Source organism: Enhydra lutris, unplaced genomic scaffold, assembly GCF_002288905.1.
Source record: "Enhydra lutris kenyoni isolate GAN:26980312 unplaced genomic scaffold, ASM228890v2 scaffoldscaffold21, whole genome shotgun sequence".
In the NCBI taxonomy this organism is placed as follows: Eukaryota; Metazoa; Chordata; class Mammalia; order Carnivora; family Mustelidae; genus Enhydra; species Enhydra lutris.
The window spans coordinates 64,336,416-64,362,680 of NW_019154105.1; the positions used below are offsets into that span (position 1 = coordinate 64,336,416).

The following is a 26,265-nucleotide window of genomic DNA, read 5'->3' on the forward strand; positions in this document are numbered from 1 at the left end:
GAACTGGGGGCCAGAGATTCCCCCAGACCCTCAGAGAGGTGAGTCTGAAAGCAACAAGGGTTCGAGGCTGCTCCTGAGTCTCAGCATGTCCCTCGTGATGCTGAGGAGAGCAGACCCTCTGGAAATTCATGAGACCAGATGAAAGTGAATCCTTGAATGTCGTGGGTATTGGGGGTGTCTGTGTCTTCTGCATGTGTAACTTATATCCATGAGTTGTACACTACACACACACACACACACACACACACACACACCACAAAGAAAACTGTCTTTCTGTCTTCAGATTCCCTGGAGCTTTCCTTGGGACTAGTCCATGCCTAAGGCCCAAGTGGCCTTTTTGGCATTCAGAAAGTTCTTCTTCTTTCTCTTGGGAGGGACATGCAATGAGATCTCCGGCTCCTTTGGATTTCTGAATATAAAGAGCTTCTCGCCTGTGTTTAATAAATCAATGGTCTCTGCTCCTATAATCGGGATAGCAGCCAGTTCTCCAATGGACTCCAGGGACAGGTGTGGCCAGCTTCCTTTTCCAGGGAATATGACCCTCTCTTTGAGGGGAGGACATGTCTTCTTTAATATACTAAAGAAAGAACAGAAGACCAGATTTGACGTATTTGGCAACTTACCCTCCTGAGTGTCCTGATGGAGTTCTCTAGGGGAACCCACTTTGGGTCCTTAGGTCCTCAACCAGGTGTCATTTTAATGAAAGACACTGTGGTCATCAGGTCACCCCTGAAATGAGCCAAAGCCTATGGCAGGTGGCATTTATAGACAATTCTTACTGACTCATGACTGTTAACTTTGCAGAAGTTTTGTAAGTCTCTTGTCATCATGTGGTTAGCTTGAAATCAGCTCCGGTTGGAGCAGGTACACCATGAACACTGGGAAATACTACAGACCAGAGCATTTGTCTCTGTTTCCCTCCCCACCAGCCAATGGCTCAACGTTTCCTAGGACATCATTGCCTGGGAGTCTCCTATTAAAGCCGGCTGATGAGACCTGATTCCAAAGCAAGAGTTAGAAGTCAGGCCAACTGCATTTGAAACAGAAGATTGACACTCTTTGGGGATGTCCCATAAAAGGATTGCTGGAGTCCTGTCCATGAGTGGCCCAGCCCCTGGAACCTAAATCCATGGTTGCTCTTGGTAACAGCCAGGACTACTTCTAAGAGGCCTACACGAGCTAAAAGCCACGGGTTCTCTCAGTGCCCAAGCAGTACATGATGAGGCCATGTCACTGGGGGTCACCTGCTGGATGTCATTGACAGGCTCACTGGCCCTTCCAGGGCAGATGTGGACCATGAGGCTCCAAGGCCTCCTACCCTTGCAGCTGGGATGAATGTAAGCAAGGATTAGACCCAGTTCAGTGTGACTCAGTCTCTGTCTTCCTGCCATAGCTCCATGTGCCTCCCGGCGGGGCAAAGGCCCGCAGAGGGTGCCAGTGGGGTGGGACCTGTACTCCTCCTGTTCTGTACCCACTCCCCTCCTAGGCCTACAGCCAGGGAGTGCCTTCACTTCCCCATCCCAATCTGGAGGAGCTTACTTCTGCTCCTTCCTGGAGGACCTCACATTTATACAGCTCAAATTTAATTGCCTTGATTTGGGCTCCAAATCCTGATCTAATCTCTTTGGGACTAAAGTCTGACATCCAGACGATTATGCCTCTAGGACTGTTAACACGGACCATTCGTGAAGCTTGGCCTCAGTTCCTTTCCTGTAGCTGAGAAATGGTAGAAGGGACAGGACTCAGGATACACGCTCCGCTTGGACATTGAGGGTTTCCAGAGCACTCGCTGGGTATGACTACTTTCTACCCTGTTATGAGCCGACCTGACGTCACTTTTCTAGTGGGAAACACTGGAAAACACTGGGAAAAACTTGGTCAACTGTAGCAATCGAACACCACCCCGCCCCTAACTTCCCTCTGACCTCCAGGTGTGCAGAAACCACAGCTGAAAGAGAAAGGTGCTCGGCGGAGTGGAAAGATCACTGGCCTGCAAGTCTAGGGCAAGAAAGGGGTTAGTTCGATGGTCCCAAACCCCATGGCCCCCAGCTTCCCAGCTGCAGGCTTGGTGCCTCATCCTCTGACCTCCCTCAGCTCCAGGGTTACCATTCCCACTTTCTGGAAGTCTGGGAAGCTCAGTGTCACAGGAGGCAAAGGGCTTTGTAAACTATAAACTCTAAACAGTAATGAGGATTTACTCTCCCTCTAACGACATCCCATTTGAAAACAGCCACTGTTGTAAAGTGCTAACAAATGATAAAAGGACATTCTCCCTCTGACAGCGAGAGGCTTATCTTCAACTCCTAAACTAAGTCACTGTGAGCAAAGATGGTGGTCTTTCAGGAAGGAATGTGGGTATGGCTGCAGTCACACTCTCCCAGGTTCCTAGGATGGCCCTTCATCTCCCGTCCCGCTCACAGGCAGCCGGGCTGACCTCCTGCCCGGCCCACTCGAGCAGGTACCCAGTGTTACCTCTCCTTCCTCTCTCGGGCCCAGAGCATCTTCTCCAATCCTCTGCTTATCAGTTCTCCTCGCAGTCGGCTTTCTAGGGCTTGCCACCACCCCTGGTGCTTCCTGGAGGCAAGAAGGGAGGGTCTTAATATTTCCTAGAATAGACTTTTCCTGAAAAGCATGATGGCATTTCATCCCTCAACATGACCTTGGACTGATAGGAAGAACTCGTTTTCATGGTCTGTGTCTCCCTCCAGGCACACTGATCGAGCACCTTCTTTGGTCAAGATAAAATCTCTGCCCCTGAGGGATTCCCAGTCTGGGGGGCAGAGCCAGGTAATGGATAACATCAGTCAGATAGCAGAAGGCTGTGTAGAGGTGGGGACACTTGAGGTGAGCCCTGCATCCCCACAGAGGGAGGACATGTGTGGAGGAACGTGATCTATGTGTTAACTGACAGGGGGTCCACTACGCCCCTTACTCTCCTGCGCACACTACTGCCTATAACGGTGGGCAGAGTAGGAGCTCAGAAGTATTTCATAAATATATTAAGAAAGTTGAAATAGCACAGCAGAAGATTGGAAGGTGGGCTGGCCTAGGAACCCTAAGGCTATTCAGGAAGGACTGTGACTTTCACCATAGGGGAATGGACACTGCAGTATCGTGTAGGGAGCAAGAGGAAGTAGTTGTTCATGGGCCTTGGGCTCAGGTCGATTCAGTAAAGGACAGTGTGGAACCCAGAGTCCTGTCTGTCCTGCTCTACTCTGGCCAAGCTGGTTTACATTGTCTGGCCGGTGGTGGAGACAGACCTCCTATGCTGAGTCAAGCTCACTCTCCCAGGAGCCGAACTCTTGGGCACAGAAGATGGTCCTCTGAGGGCAGCACCCCAGAGAGCATGTCTTTTGTACTCTCCTGGTCCTGCCCGTCCCAGGACCTGGGCATCCAGCTCTCCCTGGGTTCTTTTTTTTTTTAAAAGGAGGCGTTTGTTTTTTTTTTTTTTTTAAAGATTTTTATTTATTTATTTGACAGATAGAGATCACAGGTAGGCAGCGAGACAGGCAGAGAGAGAGAGGAGGAAGCAGGTTCCCTGCTGAGCAGAGAGCCCGATGTGGGGCTCGATCCCAGGACCCTGGGATCATGACCTGAGCCAAAGGCAGAGGCTTTAACCCACTGAGCCACCCAGGCGCCCCTCTCCCTGGGTTCTGACAGGTCCCTCACACACTCTTTTGTGCTGAGATTAGTCAGGCAGATTTTATTGCTTGAAACCCTAGACCCCGAACTTGTGGCCAGGTACGAGGTGTTTGGGACAGAGGAGTGGTGACTGCCTTGCCCTCAGAGACTGTGGCAAGTGGCCGAGGCGCTCCAGAATTGATCCAGTCCAGTTGGCCATGAAGCGGGGCAAAGAAACGGCACGCACGTGCTCCATACTCGTGGTGACAGCCACCCTGATTCTCTTGCCTTGTCCATTAGAGATCTCTGCTCACCAGCCTCCCAAACTGTACTGACTGAAGGCACAGCCCAGTAAACAAGGTCCTCATGGGTGGCCACATTCCTGCTTCAGGGTCACCTCCAATATCTGCGTGTCCCTACCTGCCTGTGCACCAAGAGAAAACAGTGGCATGAAGCTCTCTAACCCTGCCCACGCCCAGCCCCCTAACGACGCCCAAAACCAGCCCTGACCACGCCCACACCCAGCCCTCTGATACCTGCTCAGCCCTGACCACACCCATGCCTAGCCCTCTGACCACGCCCACACCCAGCCCTCTGATACCTGCCCAGCCCTGACCACACCCACACCCAGCCCTGACCACGCCCACACCCAACCCTCTGACCACGCCCACACGCACCCAGCCCTCCAATAGCACCTACCCAGTCCTCATCATGTTTATACTCATCCCCTGACCACACTCACCCAAACCTGCCCACACCCATGCTCAGCCCTCTGACCACACCCTGTGGACCCACAGCTGTTGTTCCCACAGTGCCACCCTGCCCCACACCCAACCCTACTCTTCCCCCTTAGCAGTGCTTCTTACGTTTTTGAGTCAGGGACCCTTTACGACCTTGATAAACAGACACGGCCCCCTTTCTCAGGAAAATCATGTACATCCACACCTGTGAGTACAGTCACACTTCGGCGGACTCATGGGCCCTGGGGGAGGAGGCCGGCTTCACCGCCGGGTGTTCAGCACTCTTTTCAGGTGTGGCTGTGGCTTTTCTTGCTACCTCGTCCCCCACAGACTCTACTCTCAAGTGGCCCTCTTGCGGCTCCCACACTCCCTCACTCCACACTCCTGCTTCCTGCCTTTCCTTATTAAGAGACTTTGATGACCAAATTCATGCCTGGAATCGGCTCTTAAAGCAAATTTTCGAGGCAGCCTTATCCATGATTGAGGAAAAAAATGAATCCAAACCAAACATCCAATCAGAGGGTAACTTTTGCATTCACTATGCTACACACCTCTGTGAAATATTACACAGCTGTTAACAAGAGGACTAGGAAGGGGTTTCGATAACTGTGAAAAGTATGAATTTTAAATTAATGAGATTACAGCAGAGAATACAGTCTAAATGGTGTGATAATTATTGCATAGAATGACGTCTGCACATGGACAAGAATCAGAAGGAAAAAAGCAAACTCCCTGTGCTGTAAGGTTCTGTGGAGCAGAGTATATGCTGGGATTACTACACACACAGAGACACAGACACACCCCAAACACATTGATAAAGCCTAGCAAGGAAACACATTCTGGACGAAGAACTGTAAGAAAATGCTCTCAGCCATTTTCTCCAGGTAGTGGAACCAGGACATTTCTTTTTCTTCTTTTTCCTTGTATGTATTTTTTACACTTCCTTTAACGTGTGTATGGCATTTACTGCAGGGGAACCATTTCTTTCTTTCATTTTTAAGGTAGTCAAAGGTTTTTATTTTGATTTCTCTTTCTTCACATAGCCAAACCTTCTAACTTTCTTTTTTAAAATTAATTTATTTTTTGTCATTACGTTCAGTTAGCCAGCATCTAGTATGTCGAAAGATTTTCTGAAGATCCCACTTGAAAAATAAATCGGTGATGAAGGTAAAAATCAGGACAAAATAATCAGGCCTCCCATGATTTATCAAGGGTTCCCCTGGTCTGGCTGTCCTTTGCTCCCGGAGCAATGAAGTGCCGACCGGGAAGGTGTGTGTGCCCAGGGCTGCAGGTGTCCCACTTCCTCCCTCCGCGCATTCCCTTCCTGGAATCACACTCAACTGGTTTCCAAGAGTAGCTGGGACGGCACACTTACCTCCTTCTGCCCAGGTCAGCAGGCTCCCCACCACCATTGTTTTCTACCATGTGGTCCGGATGCTTCTGGCTGCTCGGATCCAGCGCGGCCAGAAGCTCGGACTGTGAAGCCGTGGGCAGAGCCACGCTCAGGAGCCGGCGCAGCGTGCCCCCGGGCACCATGGCCAGCCTGGACAGGTACGATGCCAGTCTCAGCTCCTAGAGGGGTTAATGGGAAGCTCATGAGCTCACTGCTCTGACCTTGATGAACACCACACTTTAACGGATGACAGTCTTAGGATGTTTTGTCCCATGGAAGTAAATATTTTAGCAGCTCAGTCTGGAAAACATGTCCCCCAGTTCACAGAGCTGTCAAGTAAAACCTATGTGGTCAGCAACCCTGGCTCACGCGATGCGTCCAGAACCTTCATCTGTGCTCCCGACTGCTCTCAACTCATGCACCAGGGATGCACCTCGGGGACAGCAGCAGGGACAGCGGGTGAGGCTTGGCCTCTCCTGCCCTGTGCACCATGAGGCAATACGGCTCAGATCGAACGGTGCAGCTCAGCAAACATCTGGAATGTCCCCCAGACCAGCAGACGGTTGAAGACGCTAGGCTACAGGGCACACCTGGATGGATGCCACATGGAAAGAGCCTGTCCCCCCATCACATCCTATCAGAGTTCACGTGTTCTTTCCCGAACTGACGAGATGCAGACACGGAGAGCGTCGTGGTTGCCGGGGGTCAGGGATGGGAGAGGAGTGGGTGGGCCTGTAAAGGGGTAGCCCAAGACAGGTCTTTGTGCAAATGGAACAGTCCGTATCTTGCCTGTGGTGCTGGTTATGTGAATCTTCACGTGAAATGGACCCAGAACCATGCACGTGTTTTGCAACCAGTGTCATACACTGATATAGTGCTAGCCCTTTGTAAGAGGCAACCATGGGGGGAAACTGAGTGAAACATGGGGTGCCAGAATTCTCTATGCTAGCTTTGTAACTTACTGGGAATCTCAAAGTGTTTCAAAATAAGAGGTTAGAAGAGAGAGAGAATAGGTTCTTCCATCTGGGGAGTCTGGGTTGGCCTCCAGCCCCACCGCACCGAAAGGACACTGTGTGTCCTGGGGCAACGCCTTTCTTTCTCTCTGTGCTCAGCTTCCTTATTTGTAAAGTGGGGTACCTATACCACCTACAGCAGAGGCTTCCATGAGAACAGAATGAGCTGCCACGTGTGGAACGGCCCCACACTGGTGAGACACAACAGGTCAGAATAACATACTTTCTTCTCTCGTAGTTTGGGGGACGAAAGTCTGAAGTCACGTCCACTGGGCTAAAGTCAGGGTGTCATCAAGGCTAGTTCCCACTCAGGCTCTGGGGAAAATCTGTCTTCCTGCCTCTTCCATCTTCTAGCAGCCATCTGCCTGCCTGGGCTCATGGCCCTTCCTGTGTCTTCAAAGTGCGTCCCTCCAGCCTCTGCCTCCATCACAGTCACATGGCCCTGCCTTCTTCCTGTGCCTGCTCCTGCCTCCCTCCATACAAGGACCCTTTTCCTCCTTCCTGTGTGGATTTCTGTTGCTTGTGTGTTCTCGGCATGTTTCATCCTCAGCTTTGTTTTTAAGAAATGTGGCTTATTTTAAGGAATTTAAGCAATGCAGAAAAGCACAAAGATGAATGTTAAAATAATTATTCCAAATGCCTTTATCCAGAAATGATTATCAGTAATATTAGGCAAGCATCATTGCAACCATCTTTCTAGACATATATGTGGATGGATGGATGGATGGATGGATAATGGATGGACAGGTGGATGGGTGGATGGGGGATAGATGGATGGATGGCTAGATGGATGGACAGGTGGGTGGATGGATGGACAGATGGACATAACTATAAAAATGAGATCATAATGCACATCAAATACTATTCAGGTTATATATTTATTTTGCTGATTGCCTGCTCTCCCCACTAGACTATCAGCTCCTGAGGGCACAAACTTTATCTCATGTTTACTGCTGAAATCCCAGTACCCAAGACAGTCCTTGCTGCTTACTAGAAGCACAGTGAATATTTATTCATGAGAAAAGCCTCTTCAGAGGATGTCAGGGTCTTTGAAGTCAAGGGCACTCCACCTTATCTACAGAGGGTCGGTCATTCTGGAGCCTGGAGGGGTGTAAAGGAGGAGTTCAGTGAGGAACAGGGATGGGGTCCCAGCCTCTCCCACAGCACAGGGAAGCTCCCTGACTCGCTGGGCTAGTGCTGTTCATTTCTCAAGGGGCATCCCCTTCCCATTTTATTCGTGCAGCAATGAGGAAGTATCTTGCTTTAAAGGGAGGGAGCAGGAGCCTGAAACGGAATGGCTAGAGCATCTAAGAGAGCGAGACCTGGTTTCAGTGGCCAGCTTTGCTCCCGGTGGAGCCTCTCCTGTGCGTGTTAAACTCGTGTCCAACAGAGAAGAGGAAGCATGTCTGGGTGCCAGGCGAGTCTCAGAAGAGGCTGACCAGGGCAGTCACGATTACTGTAGCTGCTGCTGCTGCTGGGCCTGACGGGAATGTCCTCTGCCTCCCGGCCTGGTGCCGGACGCTTGTCCGCAATCCGCCCAGCAGCTCCCTGGGTCCCACTGCCATTGTGTCCACGCTGCAGGGGAGGACATGGCCCACGACATGGCGAAGGGGTCCTCACCTGGCTGTACAGGGTCGCAAAGGTGTCGAACTCCACATTCTCCAGCAAATCCTCAAGCACAACGCTGTGGTCTCGCTCCTCCCTCCAACTGGAGTGCACACAAAATCTATGTGAGTCCACTTTGGTTGTCACATGATCCAGGAGAAGACCAACGAGTTATTTAAATAACACAAATCTCACCTACATTATTATTATTTTTTAAACCTATTGAAAGAGATACCCAGTAGAGGCACATCTCGTCTTGTTCTAGAACAGTTTGCAAATATCGTATTACGGGGGCCTGCCAGGACAGAGGGTTCCTTGAAGGGAGAAGTTTTGTGGGAGCTGTGGGGAGCATTTCTGTGGCTTGGCTGGGTCATCTGGGGTCCTGCTTGGAAAACTCTCAGTATTTGTCATCATGCTCAAGAAGACCCAGATTTGGGGTCCTCGCCCACCATGTGCCCCCTGTGGAAGCAGACCCAGAACCATGAACCCAGCCTGGTCCTGACTCTGGCCACACAGGTTGGTGGCACCTCTCCATGGAGTGGGGGGGGTCCCCCCAGGCCTTCTGACTTTCACGTGACAGGGTCTGCCTACCCCGTCCCTCAGGTGAGAGATGTGGTGACATGATAGGCCCACCCCATGTTCTTGCTGGCTGACACAACTCCAAACTCATGTCAAAAGCTCTCCTCATGAGCAATTTCCTCCACGAGGCAGGAGGCATGTGAGGGTGTCATATGCCCGAAAATCCTGGTGTAATTAAACCAGGTCTGCATCTCCAGGCCCTGTGCCTTCCAATCACACACATTCAGCCTCTCATACCGTTAGTTCATTTTGATGTTGTGTTTCCAGGAAAGCATAATCAAATACGTTAAAAATAACCCATAAACTCACCACCCACAAGTCACACCCATTACAACTGGGTCTCTCTGCTGCTAATTAGTTTGTGCACGTGTGTTTTCAAAAACGGAATCACACGGCCTCTCTCGTTCGCACCCTGTCCTTTCCATGTCAACGTTCTATTGACCATGGAAAATCAGGAAGCTGTAAAAAGTAGGTTTTCCAAGAGTGCTTAAAGCCGTGGGCAAAGGCTGACTGTATGTCAATTAGGAAGAATGCAAGGAACAGCTCTAACGAAAGACAGGGGCTCAGTCTGCTTCATAATTTTACAAAAGCAGGGTCTGAACTATTCTGGTCACGGTGAGATCTGAGTTCAAGTCTGTGTTCACTGCCCGCACGAGTGTTTGCATAAAGCACCAGGATTCCCGTATGATGTTGCCATCAGGGACAGTAGGATGAAGGGCACGGGGACCTTCCCTGAACTATCTTTGTCCCTTCTTGGGAGTCTACAACTATTTAAAAATTAAAAGCTTAAAAAATGTGCTCAGTGAAAACCTCAATGATCTCACCAAGAAAATAAACCAAAGTGTAGTCAGGTGCCAGGGAAGAAGTGCGTGCCTAAGACAGTGGCGGGGGTCTGAGCACTGCGAGATGCCTTGGACAGGGGCATGGCAGCCGGGGGTGCATCCAGCTGAGCGGAGAAGTCAGGGAACCCCAGGCCTGCAGGGCCCACCACTGGGCACTGGGCTCACCTCTGCTGCTGGCGCTCCAGTAACTTCCGGGCCTGGCTCAGGGCCTGCTGCAGGACAGCAGACACCTGCCTTCCAGAATCCGTGTCTTCAGGCATGCCCAGAAGCCCAGGCCCGTCCCCAGCCCACTGCTGTTGACTTGCCAGGGCCCGCTGGATCTGGGCCGCCTCCTGCTGTGCCAGCTTGTCTTCCAGCTTCCTCTCCAGCTCCTGGAGCTCCTGCGCACAGAGTGGCAAGGGGTCCGCAGATTAAACCAGACCTCTTGGGCCTGGCAAGATCTGTTCTTGCCTGCCTCCCCCATCTAGCTGTGCCCAGTAGCGTAAGAAGGTCATGCCGTGACCTCTCATGCCTCCTTGCCTTCGCGCATACAGCTCCCACCACCTGCAGGGCCCTCCTCTGGTTGTCTGGCCACTCCCGAGTCTCCTTCTGAACCCCAACTCATGAATTTCCTCAAGGAAGGGCTCCTCAGGTCCTGGGATGGGGCAGACCCCATCTCCAAAAGAGCCCACTTGCCCTCCCCTGTATGTGCCCATCACAGACTGAATGTCTGCAGCCCCTCCCAATTCCTACGTTGAGGCCATCACCCCGGGATGGGATTTGGGAGTGGGGCTTTGGGGAGGCAACTGAGTTTAGATGAGGTCATCAAGGTGAGGTCCCATGATGGGGTTAGCCTCCTTTATAAGATGTGGAAGAGAGAGACCCGGGCCCCCACTCTCTGCCAGGTTAGGACTCAACAAGAAAGTGCAAGCCAGGAAGAAAGCTCTCAGCAGCAGCTGACTGCTGATGCCTTGATCTTGGACTTCCAGCCTCCAGAACAGGGAGAGACCCATTGTTGCTTCGGCTCCCAGGCTATGGTGTTTTGTTCCAGAAGCCCGAGCAGACTCAGACACTGCCCCATCTTCGTAGCTGCCTGATGCCCCGGACCTTTCTGCTCGAGTGTGAGCTCTGGGGAGCAGGGCTGCCTCTCCAGCCCACTGTCTGCAGTGCTCAGCACCGTGCCCGGCAGCTGGCGCACTTTGCTGATCTATGTAAGGCGCCAGCACACATTCATCCATCTGGGGGGAAGCCTGTGCTAGGGCACAACCAGCACGATTAACGCTGATGGGACCCCACAGCATGCTGGGCACTGTTCTAAATGCTCACATGTATCAATCTCATTGAGTCCTTGTAACAACCCCAAGGAATACACAGTCTGTTTTCCCCCATTACAGAGGAGGAGATGAAGGCAAAAACTGTCTTATGCAGCTTTTAGGGGGCAAAGCCAGAATCGGAGGCCAGGCCAGTTCACGCCAGGGTCTGTGTCCTTAACCATCATATTGTTCTGCCTCTCATTGGCCGAGCAGAAGAAATCTGCCTTCTTGGGCCACCAGAGTCAGATAATATGGCTACAAGAGGCTGTCCACAATCTGCTTGGGTAGGTAAGGGGAGGGGGAGGCTGGAAGGTCCCGAGCCTCATAAAATGCAGACATATCGGACCTGTTAGTCACCAGATAGTCCAGGGCTTTAAGTGGGGTCAGGGATAGAGCTGGGGTTTACCTCTAAGGGGCTTCGGATGGGCTCCAGAGCAGATGGTGGTCCACCGTCTTCCTAAGTAAGTGCAGAGAAGTCTGCCTTTCTGCCGAGGAGCCAAAGCTTATATCAAACTGTCAAAAGGGCCTCAAAGCCCCCCCATGGCTCAGAAACACTGCTCAAGAACCAAGAGTGAAGAAAAGGGGGCCAGAGAGGGAAATTGGGGCCATCGTGTGCTGAGAATTTGGGTTTTGCCCACAGGGCCATGGAAGCCTTTGAACGCTTCTGAGCAGGGCCTCTAACATGCTGACGTTTCTAATTACGGCCATCTGTCTCGTGGCAGCATCCCACATGCAAACATGACCAAGCATAGAACTTTCAACAGCACTAATGAGTTTCTGACAGTTTTTCTGCCAGCACACCCAGAGCCCAGTGTGGACCCGACTCATTGAAGTCATAATTTCGCTGGCCAGCCCTGGCTACTGCGCAAAGAAGGCAGACTTGAACCCACAGCTGCTAGTGTCTCCAAAGCATGAGTAGAGCACAGAGAGCATCACACGTGTTTTCCAAGCCCAGGTGAGTTCTGGCTGGGAACAGAAAATGAGGCAGGAATGCGTCCCACAGGTTGTGGCTGCTGATGGCATGTTCTCCCAGAGGCCAGCCTCTCCCCAAACTCCTTCTGCACCCCGGGCATCCACCTGCTGCTTTGCACAAGTGGAATCCAGGACCTGATTCTGGAACTCTTCTCACTGGAGTTTTACTGTTGAGGGCAGGGAGCCCAGGACCACAGCTGGCCTGTCCACCCCTCTCCCCAGCAGGGAGCCCAGGCTCGCACAAGGAAGAACAGTCCTGATCAGCATCATCATCTTGATTATTTATAATAATAATGTCAGCTAGCAGGTACTACTAGACTCAATCCAGCACAAGGCAGAAATGTGTTATTATCCCATTCTATCGGTACGGTGGCTGAGGCACAGAGAGTATTGGTCAAACTTCTGAAGCCCCAGAGCTGCACGAAAGCCTCATTAAGGACTGATTTCGGTTTCTCTGGCTCCTGGCCCCATCCCTCAGCTCTGCTGTCTCTGGTAAGCACTCTGTAGGTATCAGCTGAATGAATGGTTAGAAAGATAGATGATAAGGTGATAGACAGACAGACTGACAGAGTACCAGAACTTTTATTGGGCACAAGCGATCGCGGTGAATGAGACACAGCCCCTGGACTCTGGGAACTTACAGTCCAGGGTAGACAACAGCCTCACAGTTATAGTGACAGTAATAGCCATCACCTGCTATTGCAGAGATACGGGAGGGAGGGTGTGTGAGCACAAAGTTGAAAGAGACCAGCTCTGCCTGAGGGAATCATGGGTGGCTTCACGGAAGAGGCAACATTTGGCTTGTCTTAGATTATGGATATGAGCTTGCAAAGAGGTGAAGCAGAAGTGAGGCAGGTAATTCAGAGGAATGGAGGCCTGAACGTCATGCAGGGGTGCAGGAGCAGCGAGAAGGTCCGGGGGTTGAAATGCGGGGTGCCTCCAAGAGTAGTGAAGGACAGGGTTTTATTTATTTATTTATTTATTATTATTATTTTTTAAAAGATTTTATTTATTTATTTGAGAGAGAGACAGTGAGAGAGAGCATGAGCAAGGAGAAGGTCAGAGGGAGAAGCAGACTCCCCATGGAGCTGGGAGCCCGATGTGGGACTCGATCCCGGGACCCCGGGATCATGACCTGAGCCGAAGGCAGTCGTCCAACCAACTGAGCCACCCAGGCGTCCCAGGGACACGGTTTTAAATCCAGAGCTGGGGGTGGGGCTGCCAGTGATCGTTTCGGTTTTTCAGAGAGACTCCTTGGGCTGCAGTGTAGAGGGAGGGAGGCAGAAACTGATGTGAGGACAGGAGCCATGCTTTGTGGGAGAAGGTGCCAGCCCTGCTTTCCAGGGACAGGAGCTTGGTGCAATGCTGTAACCTTCCTGAGTCTCCCTCCATCATCTGTTGAATGGATATCAAAGTATCATGGGCTTGACAGAAGGTTCAAACCCTTCGCATGATGCTTTGGACTTAATGAGAGTTAGATTAATGGGAGCAACTTACTACTAGTGTTATTTTTTCTTTTTCACATCTAGATTCGTCCCAGCAGTGAAGCTGGGCCAGCAGCAGAATCCACACACTAGGTGACAAGCAGCAAGTGGGCAATAAGCCAGAGGAAGAACAGAAGAAGACACTGGGTTCAGGCATGGAACGGGGCGGGGCGGACCAGGACAACTGAAGCTGTAGGACAGATGCAGTGGGTACGGTCAGTCTGGGGTCCCCTTATCTCCTATGAGGAAGTGTGTCCTCTGCAGATTTGCCCATCATGCTGCTCGGTCCTGTGATTTAGGTAGGTCTTGCCCATGTTCCCATTTCACAAGAGGAATCTAACTCTTTCATCCAAGGAGGCATGCTTGGTACGGTTCTTTTACCAGTCATTTCTTCCAAAGCATTTCATTTCATGTATTTTTAATTCCACTGAATGTTTGACTTAAAAGACCATTCACAGTGGGAAAGATGCTTTTGCAGAATGATCAAACTGTGGAATGAAATTCTAGTATCTGGAGCAAAACAACAGGCTGGTCTTCCCTCCTAATGCAAACCAAGGAAATGCTGGCTGGCTTTCCACCAACTCAATATTACACCACGTGACCTAGGAGCAGTCACTTCCAGTTCAGGGCACATAACTCTTCCAAACCCAGTCGAGAATAAGGAAGCTTTGATGTTACATTTGAAGATAAAACTCCAAATGTAGGCATCGTACTGTCCGGTGATGACAGAAATCAGGGGGGTCTCAAGATAAAAGAGCTAGGAGGTGTCTCAGGGCTGAGCTGAGGGGTTGCCCAGGGCCCTTGAGGGGCAGCTCAAGAACTATGAGCTGGATGTCACCAGCTCTGCCCCTCATCGATACATGACCTTGACCTGCTCCTCGCATCCTTGACCTGTAATTCGGGGCTGGCCCACCCCCGTGCCCACCTCCTCTCACTCACACTTGCTGTAGACTTTGGGTTTCCTCCTGTCATTAATTTGCTGAGAAGTTTTCATCTTGGGTGGGTGTAGAATTTGATAACATACTTGATCAGTTTATACAGAAATGATCCTATGAGGTTTTTTTTTTTTCTTTTCTCCTTTAATCTGTTTGCCTGGCAAACTTTGCAAATGGATATTTTGAAGTTAAACCAACCTTACATTCCTGGGAAAACCTCATTCTGGCCGTGCTGTACTAATTATTTTATGGACGGCTGGATTATATTAGTAATATTTTGTTTACGAATTCGACATCTATGCTCACAAGTACAGGTGAACTGTAATTGTTCTTTCTCATAATGACTCACATCTGGTTTTGGTCACAGTGATGTTTTTCTAACATCAGGAATAATGTGTAAATGAGGTTGCAAAAGTCTGTTAGAATTCACCTATAAAACTATCAGGGTGCATGCTTTTTTATGTGTGTCAGAAGATTTCTTGACTACTGAATCAGTTTCTCTCATGGTAATAAGACTATACACAGACTGTTTTTCTACTTGAGACATTTTTGACAAATTTTCCAGAAATTTTTCCATCTCCTTTCAGTTTTCAAATTCATCCACGTGAAATTGTTCCTTGTTTTATTTTCCAAAACTCTACTGCATGTATAGTTACCTTGCTTTTTATTATTTACTGGTCTCATCTCTTTTTTATATGGTCACTCGTATCAGAACTTTGTGTATTCTATTGGACTTTTTTTCAGCAAATTCAACTTTTCACTTTACTGATCCTTTCTTTCATGGTTTTGTTTGGTTGGTATCTGGTAGTCCTTTTCTTATTTTATTTATGTGATCTTCCTTCCTTCTTTCTACAGATTCATTTGTCATTGTTCCCCTCTAGCTTTTTATATGATCTTAATCATAAGCCTTTCTTCTCTAAGTTTAGGGCATTAATTTCCCTTAGGGCTAAGAAACTACTTTAGCCAAATCCCACACATTTTAATATGTTGTATTTACATTATTTTTCTATTCTACATTTAAGCAAATTTCCATTATCATTTCTTGGACCAACAAATTATTCAGGAGTAAGTTTTAAAACTTTCAAAGTATGGACTTTGAGAAAATCTTTTCTTAAATGGATTCAAGGTTAATCTTTTTCAAAAAGATGGTCAAGTAATATTGTATACCTTAACTGTTTGTAGCTGTCCCAATGTGCGCTCAAAAAGAACATGTATTTGTTAATTGTTGTCTGTAAGATTCTGTGGGTAGACATTAAATACAGGTTGATTAATGGGTTAATCAGTTCATTGTATCTTTAAATGTGTCTAATCTGATCAACCACAGGAAGAGGGGTGTGCTGAAATCCCCCATTACTGTGACAGATTTATCTTCTCCCTGCTGTTCTGTCAAGTTTTCTTTCATTATTTTGGGTATTTTATTACATACATGCAAATTTAGAATCTCTCTGCTCTCCGCATGAATGAAAATTTTAAAGTCATTTCGGTATTACTTTTAATTTTAAAAATAATTTCATAAATCATTATTTTATAGTCTATTCTCATGATCTGAGCATCTAACATCTTTAGGGACTTTACTCTGTTGGGTTTTTTCATTTGTTTGTTTCTTCTATATATACAACATCTTGTTTTGCTCATGTGTTTGGGGACTTCTGATTTTATTTTTTTATTTTTTTTTTTAAGATTTTATTTATTTGTGTGACAGAGAGATCACAAGTAGGCAGAGAGGCAGGCAGAGAGAGAGGAAGGGAAGCAGGCTCCCTGCTGAGCAGAGAGCCCGACGTGGGGCTTGATCCCAGGACTCTGGGATCATGACCTGAGCCGAAGGCAGAGGCTTTAACCCACTGAGCCACCCAGGCGCCCCGGACTTCTGATTTTAATTAAGACTTCCTATTTCGCTGAAGGTCATCTGTGAAAATCCTGGGTTGCCCAGATTGAGACTGTTTTTCTCTGGGAGGATCTGCTTTTGCTTTGGTCATGCACTGTAATAGGCAGCCATCCTAGAACCATTTTAATTTGATTCATTGCCTTGGGAGATTTCCTGACTGGAGAGCTAAAGTACTTTGGGATTCCTTCCTCACACCAGCAGAAGCCTTTGACTACGAATTCACGGGGAAGGGATGCCTGGGTGGCTGAGTTGGTTAAGCGTCTGCCTTCAGCTCAGGTCATGATCCAGGGTCCTGGGATTGAGTCCTGCATCAGGCTCCCTGCTCAGTGGAGAGCTTGCTTCTCCCTCTCCCTCTGCCTGCTGCTCCCCCTGCCTGTGCTCTCTCTCTTTCTGACAAATAAATTAGTAAAATCTTAAAAAAAAAAAAAATTCACAGGGGAGACTCCCCTCTCCACTCCCCCCAGCCCTCTGGAGCAGGGCCGGGAAAGGACAGATTTCCCTATCCAAGGTGACTCCTTTGACAGCAGGTGGCTTTCTCCTCTCACCTTCTCACTGGGTGTTCTACTTCCTCAGGACACCCCAGGCCATATCTCCTCTTCCCCCAAATGAACCCCAAATCCCTGGGTTGCAGATTTCAGTCTTTACCCCAAGATCTGAGTCTTTGGATTTGCTTTCCCCGGGATATCCTTGGCCTTTGGGAATTTTCCACATTCTCTTGTGAACTCACAAAACATTAAGATGTAGGTTTATTGTTATTTTTCCAGCATCTGAATGTTTTGAGCGGGAATGCCAACGTTTCCACTTCTTTCTTTCCTTAAGGAACATCTGACCTAATGCGGGGTGCATAATGTTTATGGGAAAAACAATTCAGGACTCTTCATGACTTTCAAAAAGGAAAGACAGGAACCCCCACTGGCAAGATCAATGGGGAGAGGCCAAGAGCGTGACCTCGTGGGCTGAAGTCAGAAGCAGACTGCATTCTGCCCCTGGCATTTATCAGCCTCGTGGACGTCACAAAGAACCTGACCTGTCACCTGCATGGATCTCAATTTCTTTCCCCGAGAACTGAATATCCGAGCAGTACCCATGTCACAACCCAGCTCTATAATTAAGTAATATAATGAGTGACAGAGAGCGTGAAAGTAGAGCAGCATAAGATCGCCACTTACAATCAGTCGTGCTTAAAGGGTCATTTAGAGACATGTGATTAAGAATGATTAATGCTTACACGAGAGTGTGTCCGATCACAGCCTGCTCGTGCTTGCCTGCATGTTCCTGGCATCCAGCAAGCGTGGGTTCCTTTCCTCTCTAGAGGAATTATAGTAACATACGAAGTTCTACAATCAACTCATCGAGGACCCAAGATTAGTCCTCAAAGATACCATTGCTTTTGTTTTAGGACTAGAGCTCTCACACCTTGAAAAAAATGCAGCGTGTAGGAAGAGTGTAATAAAGGTAATTATAAAGATAAACAGCAATCCAGTATTTCACCATATCTAAGGCACCACTAACAGAAAGCCATGCTGTTTTTACAGCTCTAAGAAGGACTGTCCTGGGGTTGTTGATTTAAGATGTGCCCCAGTCTCGGCAATGTTCAAAATGTTAAAATTCAAAAGATTTCCTTCTTGGGGGCAATGAAATCCAGCAGGCTTGAGCTGGAAGTCACCTCACTCAGTCCTCCCTGCTACCCTGCAGTTTAGACAGAGCAGGACAGGTCCCACCTGACACTGGAGAGCGCACCAGGATGAACCCAGGAACCCAGAGATGCGGCGCAGGCTCCAATCCTCCTCTTTCCCCAGCCCCGAGCCCCGCACTCACCGGGCTGTGGGACCCCAGGATCTGCTCACAGGCCAACTTCGTCAGGGTCTCCGACTCGCTCAGCTCCTCCAGGAGCAGGTCCTGGATGCTCAGGAGGGCGGTGTACGCCCACAGGGTGGTGGCCATCCTGGCTGCCTTCTGGAACTGCAGGGAGACAAGGGACTCGGCAAAGCGGGCCTCCTGGGCCTCCAGCTGCTGCACACGCTCCCGGAGCAGTTCTCCACGGACCTGGGGAGGGCAAGACGGAAGCCAGGCAGGTAAGTGGGGGCGGGCTGCAGGGAGAGGTCTCGCGGCAACGGCCCCCTGCTAGGCTGAGCTCCGGTAGTCATTCACTCAGGACTCGGGAAGACCTCCACTACTCGCAGCCCTAGGAACTTCAGGGTGTCAGTTAGGACCACAGGACTTCTCTGCTTACAAACCCTCTCCAGGGCTTCTGGAGTCTGGCATTCATGCCACCTTTCTCACTCTGGAAGGTACAGGGAACTGTGTGGCTGGCTACCCAGTGGGAAATCCTTCAAGGTTCCCCACCCAGATGATGAAAGTTCAACCTTTCTAACATGGACTCCCATCCCAGCTGAGGCGTGCCTTGAAAGTCCGGTCTGTTCCTCTGTCACCCCGACGTGTGCCCCTGGGAGTCCACCCTTCCAGGCCACTCTGGACCGGCAGACTCACCATGCTTGTGGGCCTACTGTCAGGGCCCCCCACTGTGGTTGAAATGCCATGCGTCCCTGTCTTCCTGAGGATCTTCATCTGTCCTTCGGGTCCCTGGTTCCAGCCTCTCTCTTTGAAGTGTCCTGACTGGGCATGTGTTTGTCACTCTCTTCTCCATCTTCCCTTCCTTCTGGGCTCTTCTCCTGGGCCAGCCTTCACCACACTGTTGACCCAGCCAGGCCATGAGCCTCTCTGGGGAAGGGCTCTGCACTCAAGGGGCTCCATGAATTCCAGAGGAGGGAATCCTTCAAATCCTCTTGGTCACACAACCAAGCCCCTCATTCTGTCATCTGTGTGTTTGCTCTGTGATCACCACCTCTCATACTTTCTCCAGAAAACTTGCCATGTGAACAAAAGGGTCTAATCCTTCTCAGATGCCACTGCCTGAGCCCCTAAAGGCAGGTCCCTATAGCTATGCACCCCCTCCCCCTACAGGGAGCTCAATAAACCACCAGCCAAAGAGCAGCTTACTCAAGCACATATCTTGGGGAAGCCTTTCACTTAATCTCTGGAAGCATGTGGAACTTCAATCCCAAAACCAAAGGTAAAAGCAACCCAAGTGTCCATCGACAGGAATGAACAGACACAGTGTGGTCTCTCCGGACAATGGAATATTACACAGCCTTCAACAGGGAAGGTTCTGACACGGGCTACCACACAGACGGACCTTGAGGACACGATGCTTTCTGTGAAAGAAGCCGGTCACAGAAGGACAGACACTGCAGGATTCCCCTTATGTGAGGTACCTAGTGTGGTCAGATGCCCACAAACTAGACGGTGGGTCGGGGGAGAGGGTCGGGGGACACAGACATGGGGAGTGAGTGTTTCATGAGGACAGAGCTTTGGTTTGGGAAGATGAAAGTTTTGGAGATGGGGTGGGAGTGGCTGCCCCACAGCATGAATGTGCTTCATGCCACCATACCGTACAGGCAAAAGCAGTGAAGACAGTCAACGTCACATATATATATTACCCCCATAAAAAATATTGAAAAAGTTTGTGGAATTTTGTTTTCTGCCATGTAACCTATTTTTATTTATTTTTAAGATTTTATTTATTTATTTGAGACAGAGAGAGAGGGTGCATGAGGAAGGGCAGAGGGAGAAGCAGACTCCCTGCTGATTGGGGAGCCCAATGTGGGACTTGATCCTGGAACACTGAGATTAAGACCTGAGCCCAAGGCAGACGTTGAACCAACTGAGCCATCCAGGTGTCCCATGTGGCCTGTTTTGAATCCTCTGTTGATCGTCGGAGGTTCGGAAGTGGCTGACATACAGAAGAATATTTACAGGAAGTGGAGGCTGCAGAGGACGAAGACCCTGTGCGTCCCGAAGGGGCACAGCCTTCCTCTGTCCATCTGTTGTGACCCTCAGAGGAATGCAAGTCCCAGTTTGAAAAGCTCAGATTTCATCTCTACAGCTTGACCTTCAGGAAAAACTCTAATGGGGAGAAGAGGGAAGAAGGGCTCCAGAGAAACACACAGATGGCTTGTTGGCTGGTGGTGGGGAGGGGGACCTACAAGCACTTTCTGGAGAGGCAGTGCCTTCAACAAGCTTCAGGGAACACAGGAGAGAGCCACATGGCATGTAGGGTCTGCAAAGACACAAGGCAGGGACACCTGCGTATTTGGTTCACGGAAAAAACCACAAAGAGCAGGAACCAGAGGCAGCAACACCGAGAGCTTTGGCAGAAGAGCCCAGTTGCTCTGGGAGACAGATGCTCCTTTCTCTGCTTGAACGGGAACAAGAAGCCTTATTCCTGAAAGGATGCTATTAGACCCCAATCTTTCCCTAGCTTGGAGAACCAGGTGACAGCGCCCTGCCCACCGATGGGTTTCCATAGTAACTGCGGATCACACCTGAATCTCCCGGGTCGGCCTTGAAGGGCGGGAAGCCATCCTCAGACTGAGGCGTTCACACCCCTCCAGTGGTGGCCCCATGTCCTTCCAAGACTGGGCGAAGACTCGTGACAGTGGGATCCCAAGAGCATGTCTGATGGCTCCCTCATGGGAACATGGGGACATAAGCCTCTAAAGGGCTTCCCGGATCTTAGCAGTCTTTCTGCAAACACCCTTTGCCCACAGCTGCTTTCTCACCCCAAGGTTACAAAAAGAGTATATTTATGCTTCATTCATCAGTCCAAGAAATAATTCATGAGCACCATATATGTATAATTTATAGGAAGATATGATGCACTGAGGGGATGGGGTGGGGGTAGAGAAGAGGTGAAGATGCATGAGACATGGATCTGACCCTGAAGGAGCTCATCACTGAGGACGAAAGTGGGCTCTGACTCTGTCACATGCTAGCTCGTGACCTTGGGCAATTTCACTGAGCTGCCTATATTTTCTCATCTGTAAAATGGGAATAATAATACCTCCTAACATACAGGATTTTACAAAAAGCTTTACTGAGGTACAATTGTCATACAAAACCTGCACATATTTGAAGGCTATTGTCTGGTAAGTTGTGACATCTTTGCAGACCCTAAGGCAACAGGAAAGGTGATGGCAAACCCAGGGGAAGTCCTTCAAGAAGAAAAACACAAATGACAGGCAGGTGGCCAAGAAAGGGATGAACGGTCCTCTTATCACGCCATGAGCTCAAATCTCCAAGTCACCTCCATGGGGTCTCCATCCTCCCCACTGCTGGGTGGGTGGTGGCCCAGATATCCTGTAAAGTGAGTCCCCTGCAGGGGTGTGGGACAGAGCAAGGTGGCCACGAGGGGATCTCGAGATTCATTTCCACAAGTTCATACCAGAAACATGGGGACAAGCGCAAAGTCTTTCCTATGTACTGTAAGAATCATGTGGACAGTAAAATCATGATAAGAAAGTTCTCCAAAATCCTTTCTTCCTCTTCTTTGGAAAATTTAATTTTTTAATTCTGGCACAGTAAGAACATGCCTCTAGCGAGGGCTTCCATCCTTGTCTAAAAAGAGCCCCGGGAAGGGGTACAGATTTGCATTTCTGTGACAGACTTAGTTAAATATTCAAGTTATCTACAATAATAAAAATTCGTTTTCAAAATAATATGCTGCTAAATACTCTTTTTCTTTTTAAATGGGAAGTTCCAACCACTGCCTTACTCGTCTCTCTGACTCACCACCCGGTGCATTTCAAAAGAGTAGTTTCTTCTAGGCTTGGTGATGTGTTTTGAATGCAAATTAAAATCAACCCCTGTCAACCAGCAGAAAATTACTGGCTGAAGGAGTTCAAGACACCACAGCCTCCCTGCCCAGGTTTGGGAACAAACAGAAGCACGGGTGAGCCAGGCAGAGGCCAAATGTCAGCTTTAACAGTGATGAGATCTACACTAGAGAACGCGGCCCCCGCAGGGTTGAGCATGTCCAGATGAACACACACACACCTCACTCCCCGCCACTGAGTGCGGCCCAAGGTGGACAGAGAATGGGGGACTACTGCAGGCTGCCTGGCTTTGGAGGAGAGCTGAGGGAGCACACCGAACACGCCCAGTGCCCTCTTTAATCCCACCAGTCAGATAACGCCCACCTTGGAGAAAAGGGAGCAAAGCATGGAGTGCGGCCAGGAGGTCGCTAGCCAAGTCGCACGTGGAGAGCGAGTGCACACATCAAGAATCTCATGCCCAAAGGCTGAAGGGGCGGGCTGATGAAATGCTCTTTATCTAGGAGCATGCCCGTTTATCCTAATGGCTGGTCCTGGGACACCCAGATCAGTTTCACCCATGCTTTGCAGGATGTGTTCAAAATTGAAGACTCTCTCCTCCATCTTGCATCAGGAAGGGAGTAGACTCAATAAAGGGGTGTTAATATTTACTAAATAAAATGCCACACTGCTAAATAAACATTAGTACTGCTTACATTTAGAGAAGGAAAATTGATTTCTAAGATGGGAAAGACACTACCACCCACCCCATCAGCTAGATAATCACAGTGCCAATATCTCAAACAAATCAAGAGTACTGCCTTAAACTTGTCAGTTTAGTTTTGTTTGGTTGGTTTATCGTTGATCTGCTATCTCTTACTTATAAACTTACCATTTAACTAGCTATGTGACCTCAACAGGTTGCTTAACCTCTCTGAGTCTCAATTTTGTCTATGAAAAAGAGATAATAAAAAACAGGTGATAATGCCCATTATATGTTCTGATACCTAATGAGCCCCTAATAAATGGTAACTGCCATATTATGCCATTATTATTATTTTTGTTATCATTATTATAATTAGTTAAATTGAGTCCCTTGGGTTGCAGGGGATTTTCTTTCCTCCTTTAAAGAAGTTTCTCTACTTTTAATTATAAAAACACATGCACGGGACGCCTGGGTGCCTCAGTAGGGTTAAGAGTCCAACTCTTGATTTCAGCCCAGGTCATGATCTCAGGGTCCTGGGATGGAGACCCATGTTGCGCTCTGCACTAAGTGGGGAGTCTTTTTCTCCCTCTGCATCCCCCCACCCCAGCTCTCACACTCTCTCTCTGAAAAGAAATACATGCACAATATAGAAAAATATTAACAACAGAGCTTCCTGGCAGAAGATGGTAGATTTGTAACATGCATCTACTGTTTTCTTCAAGGTAGAATGGAAAGGTGGGAAAAAATGAGAGAAGAGACAGTAGCCACAAAATTTTGAAAGCTGGAAAGGGGATGACTGAGTAACGAAGGACTCAATTGATCCCCAAAAACTGAATTCTAAGCCAGAAATGAGGTTGGCAAAGAAGTAACATAATTTGTACTGTAGGATCCCGCTAAGTATCACAGAACTCAGGCACCATTGGAGGTAAAAGCTGAAGCTAAACAAAAGGAGAGATGGAGCCTCCAGAACTCTCATCACACAAACTCTACCCTGTGACAACTGAAGATTTAATCTTCAGAAGAGTCTCTGAACTTGGAGAAACCAGGCTCCATATAGAAAGCAGAGGACTCAATTGAAACTTCACATCCAGACTACTAAAATCTCAGTTATCTTCCTCTGTTTGGTTCTTCAAATGCGGGCAGCCAGGCCTTTACCGTGTAGGTAGGAGAATGGTCTTCTCTGGAGACTCCAACCAGCCTTAGAGAAAGATCCTAAAACTGGGGTTCCCCCAAGTAAATGGTCTAGCCCAGTCACACCAGGGTGAAGGTCACAGTCCACAGGCCCTGCTTATATGATCAGAACTTCCAAGGAGCTTTTGAGTACTTCACTCTTAAATATGAGCAGACCAAGGATGATCACACCTGGGGAAAGCCTCTAATGGATACAGAGGTAACAGTAAATATGCAGAAGTTAAAATTTTCTTCAAAAAACAATGTTCTCAGGATACAAAAAGTTGTAGTAGCCTTAAAAATTAAAAGAATATAATTTCCTTAAGAAGAGAGCATTAGGAGAGGAAAAGAAGCTCTTCTTAAATTAACAAATAAAACATAAATGAAAAATTCAATTAAAGGTTTGTAAGGTAAAACTTAGGATATTCCCCAGAAAGTAAAACAAAACAAAACAAAAAACAGAAGGAAAATAATGAGGAAAAAAAGAAAAAAAAATGAAAACTAACATATAAGAAGTCCAATATCTGATTAATTAGTGATCTAGAAAAAGAGATTAGAGAAAAGAAGAGGAGTTCATAATCAATGTAACTCAAGAAAATTTTCCGAAATTCCAAAATTGATAAAACTACCTATCAACAGGGGTGCCTGGGTGGCTCAGTGGGTTAAAGCCTCTGCCTTTGGCTCAGGTCATGATCCCAGGGTCCTGGGATTGAGCCTCGCATCGGGCTCTCTGCTCGGCGGGGAGCCTGCTTCTCCCTCTCTCTCTGCCTCCCTCTGCCTACTTGTGATCTCTGTCTGTCAAATAAATAAATAAAATCTTTAAAACAAACAAACAAACAAACAAACAAACAAACAAACTACCTATCAACAATAGGAGCAGAATGAAAACATTTTCAGTCTTACAAAATTTCAAAATATTAAATCTCCAACATGCCCTTTCTTAAGGAAATAACATAAGATGTGTTTCATTAAAACAAGGAACAAATCAAGAAAGGGAAGGATGAAGGGATTTCACAGCACAACCCCAAGATGGCAGCTGCATATAAGGTATAAAGTACAACGTCCCAATTGGGGTACAGCAGATGTACAGAGAGAGACGTCCTAAAGATGATGAAATTAATAGAAGGCATGACTTGTGTGGTGGTCCTGAGAGGATATTTGGTCAACTCTCAAAACATGTATTGAATTAGTGATAAGTACATAGAAAAGTGACCAAAAAAGGAACCAAAAGACAGCATTAACTCCAGGAAAAACGAAAAGTTATACAGAAAAGAAAAATGAATCTCAGTTTTATATGGCTCATATGTAAATAACATCTAAATAGAAATCTCAGATATACATTTTATATACTGAGGAAAACAGAAAAGGCTCATGTGTGTTGCAGGTTGAAAGAAGAAAGACAGCTGAACCTTATTTCCATAAAGAAACGTGACTAGGTAATACCCAAAGTAAAGACATCAAGAAATAGCAAGACAAGCATGTTATTTGGAAATATGGAGGTTAAGTGCCAATAGATCTAGCTAAAAAATTAGAAATCATTACCTCTGAGGATTTGAAAATGTATGTATATATATATATATATATATATATATTTATATATATATATATGGTTTTTTTATAGGAAGTTGCTCATTTTTTTTAGCACAAACCTTGTAGAATTATTTGACTCTAAAAGAACGCATGCCTAAGTTTTATAAAAATGAAGAGTAAACTTTTAAAAATGGACAATATAAAAAAGAAGTTACTACAATCAAACCATTAAATTAAAAGAGAACTGTGGTAACCTTTTGTTGTATGAAAGGTAGAAGTAGGACAGATTAGAAAGCTAAGATGAAGATTAATAGTGAGACCCTGAATGCCACACTCAGGAACCTGGATTCTGTCTGGGAATGGTGGGAAACTATGAAACTTCCCTTAAAACAATGCTTCAGGAGATGACTTTGACAGATACTGGCTCAAGGGATAAAACAGAGGCAAAAGCAGACATAAAGGGAACCATCTAGAGGCTTTCCCAGCCTTTGTGGATGGAGAGATTTTTCTCTCCCCTTCCTAAAATGCCTTCCCTGTCAATGCACTTTCCCTTCTAATCTGTGCCATCAGTATTCTCTCCTGTCAGGTCATCAGAAAATGAGCACATTATTCTCATGCTTAAACTCTAGTCACTTCTGAAATGTGGAGAGCTGTTCCTGACAGAAGTGCCAGCCACCTTTGCATAATTGCTGCGGCAGCTGCAGGAACACAATAGCATGCACGGTCGATTGCAGTGCGGGAGTTCCACTCCTGAATGAAGGGAACGCTAATGAACTGTGTACGCACAGCATGTCATGAAACCTGGAAACGGTGAATAAATAATGAATGGGTGAAGGGATATAGTGGC

General features: G+C 47.9%; 1 protein-coding gene across 1 annotated transcript in view; it reads right to left on the reverse strand.

The window, feature by feature from the left end:
* Nucleotides 1-306: 306 nt before the first annotated feature.
* Nucleotides 307-26,265, reverse strand: part of LOC111149087 (EvC ciliary complex subunit 2) — a 117,295-nt gene continuing 91,336 nt past the window's right edge. The window contains exons 17-22 of the mRNA XM_022506000.1: nucleotides 18,180-18,407; nucleotides 9,959-10,173; nucleotides 8,388-8,475; nucleotides 5,737-5,933; nucleotides 2,473-2,574; nucleotides 307-577 (exon numbers count right to left, since the gene is read on the reverse strand). Of these exons, the coding sequence (XP_022361708.1) occupies nucleotides 307-577; nucleotides 2,473-2,574; nucleotides 5,737-5,933; nucleotides 8,388-8,475; nucleotides 9,959-10,173; nucleotides 18,180-18,407 (1,101 nt within the window). The remainder of the gene's footprint in view (nucleotides 578-2,472; nucleotides 2,575-5,736; nucleotides 5,934-8,387; nucleotides 8,476-9,958; nucleotides 10,174-18,179; nucleotides 18,408-26,265) is intronic.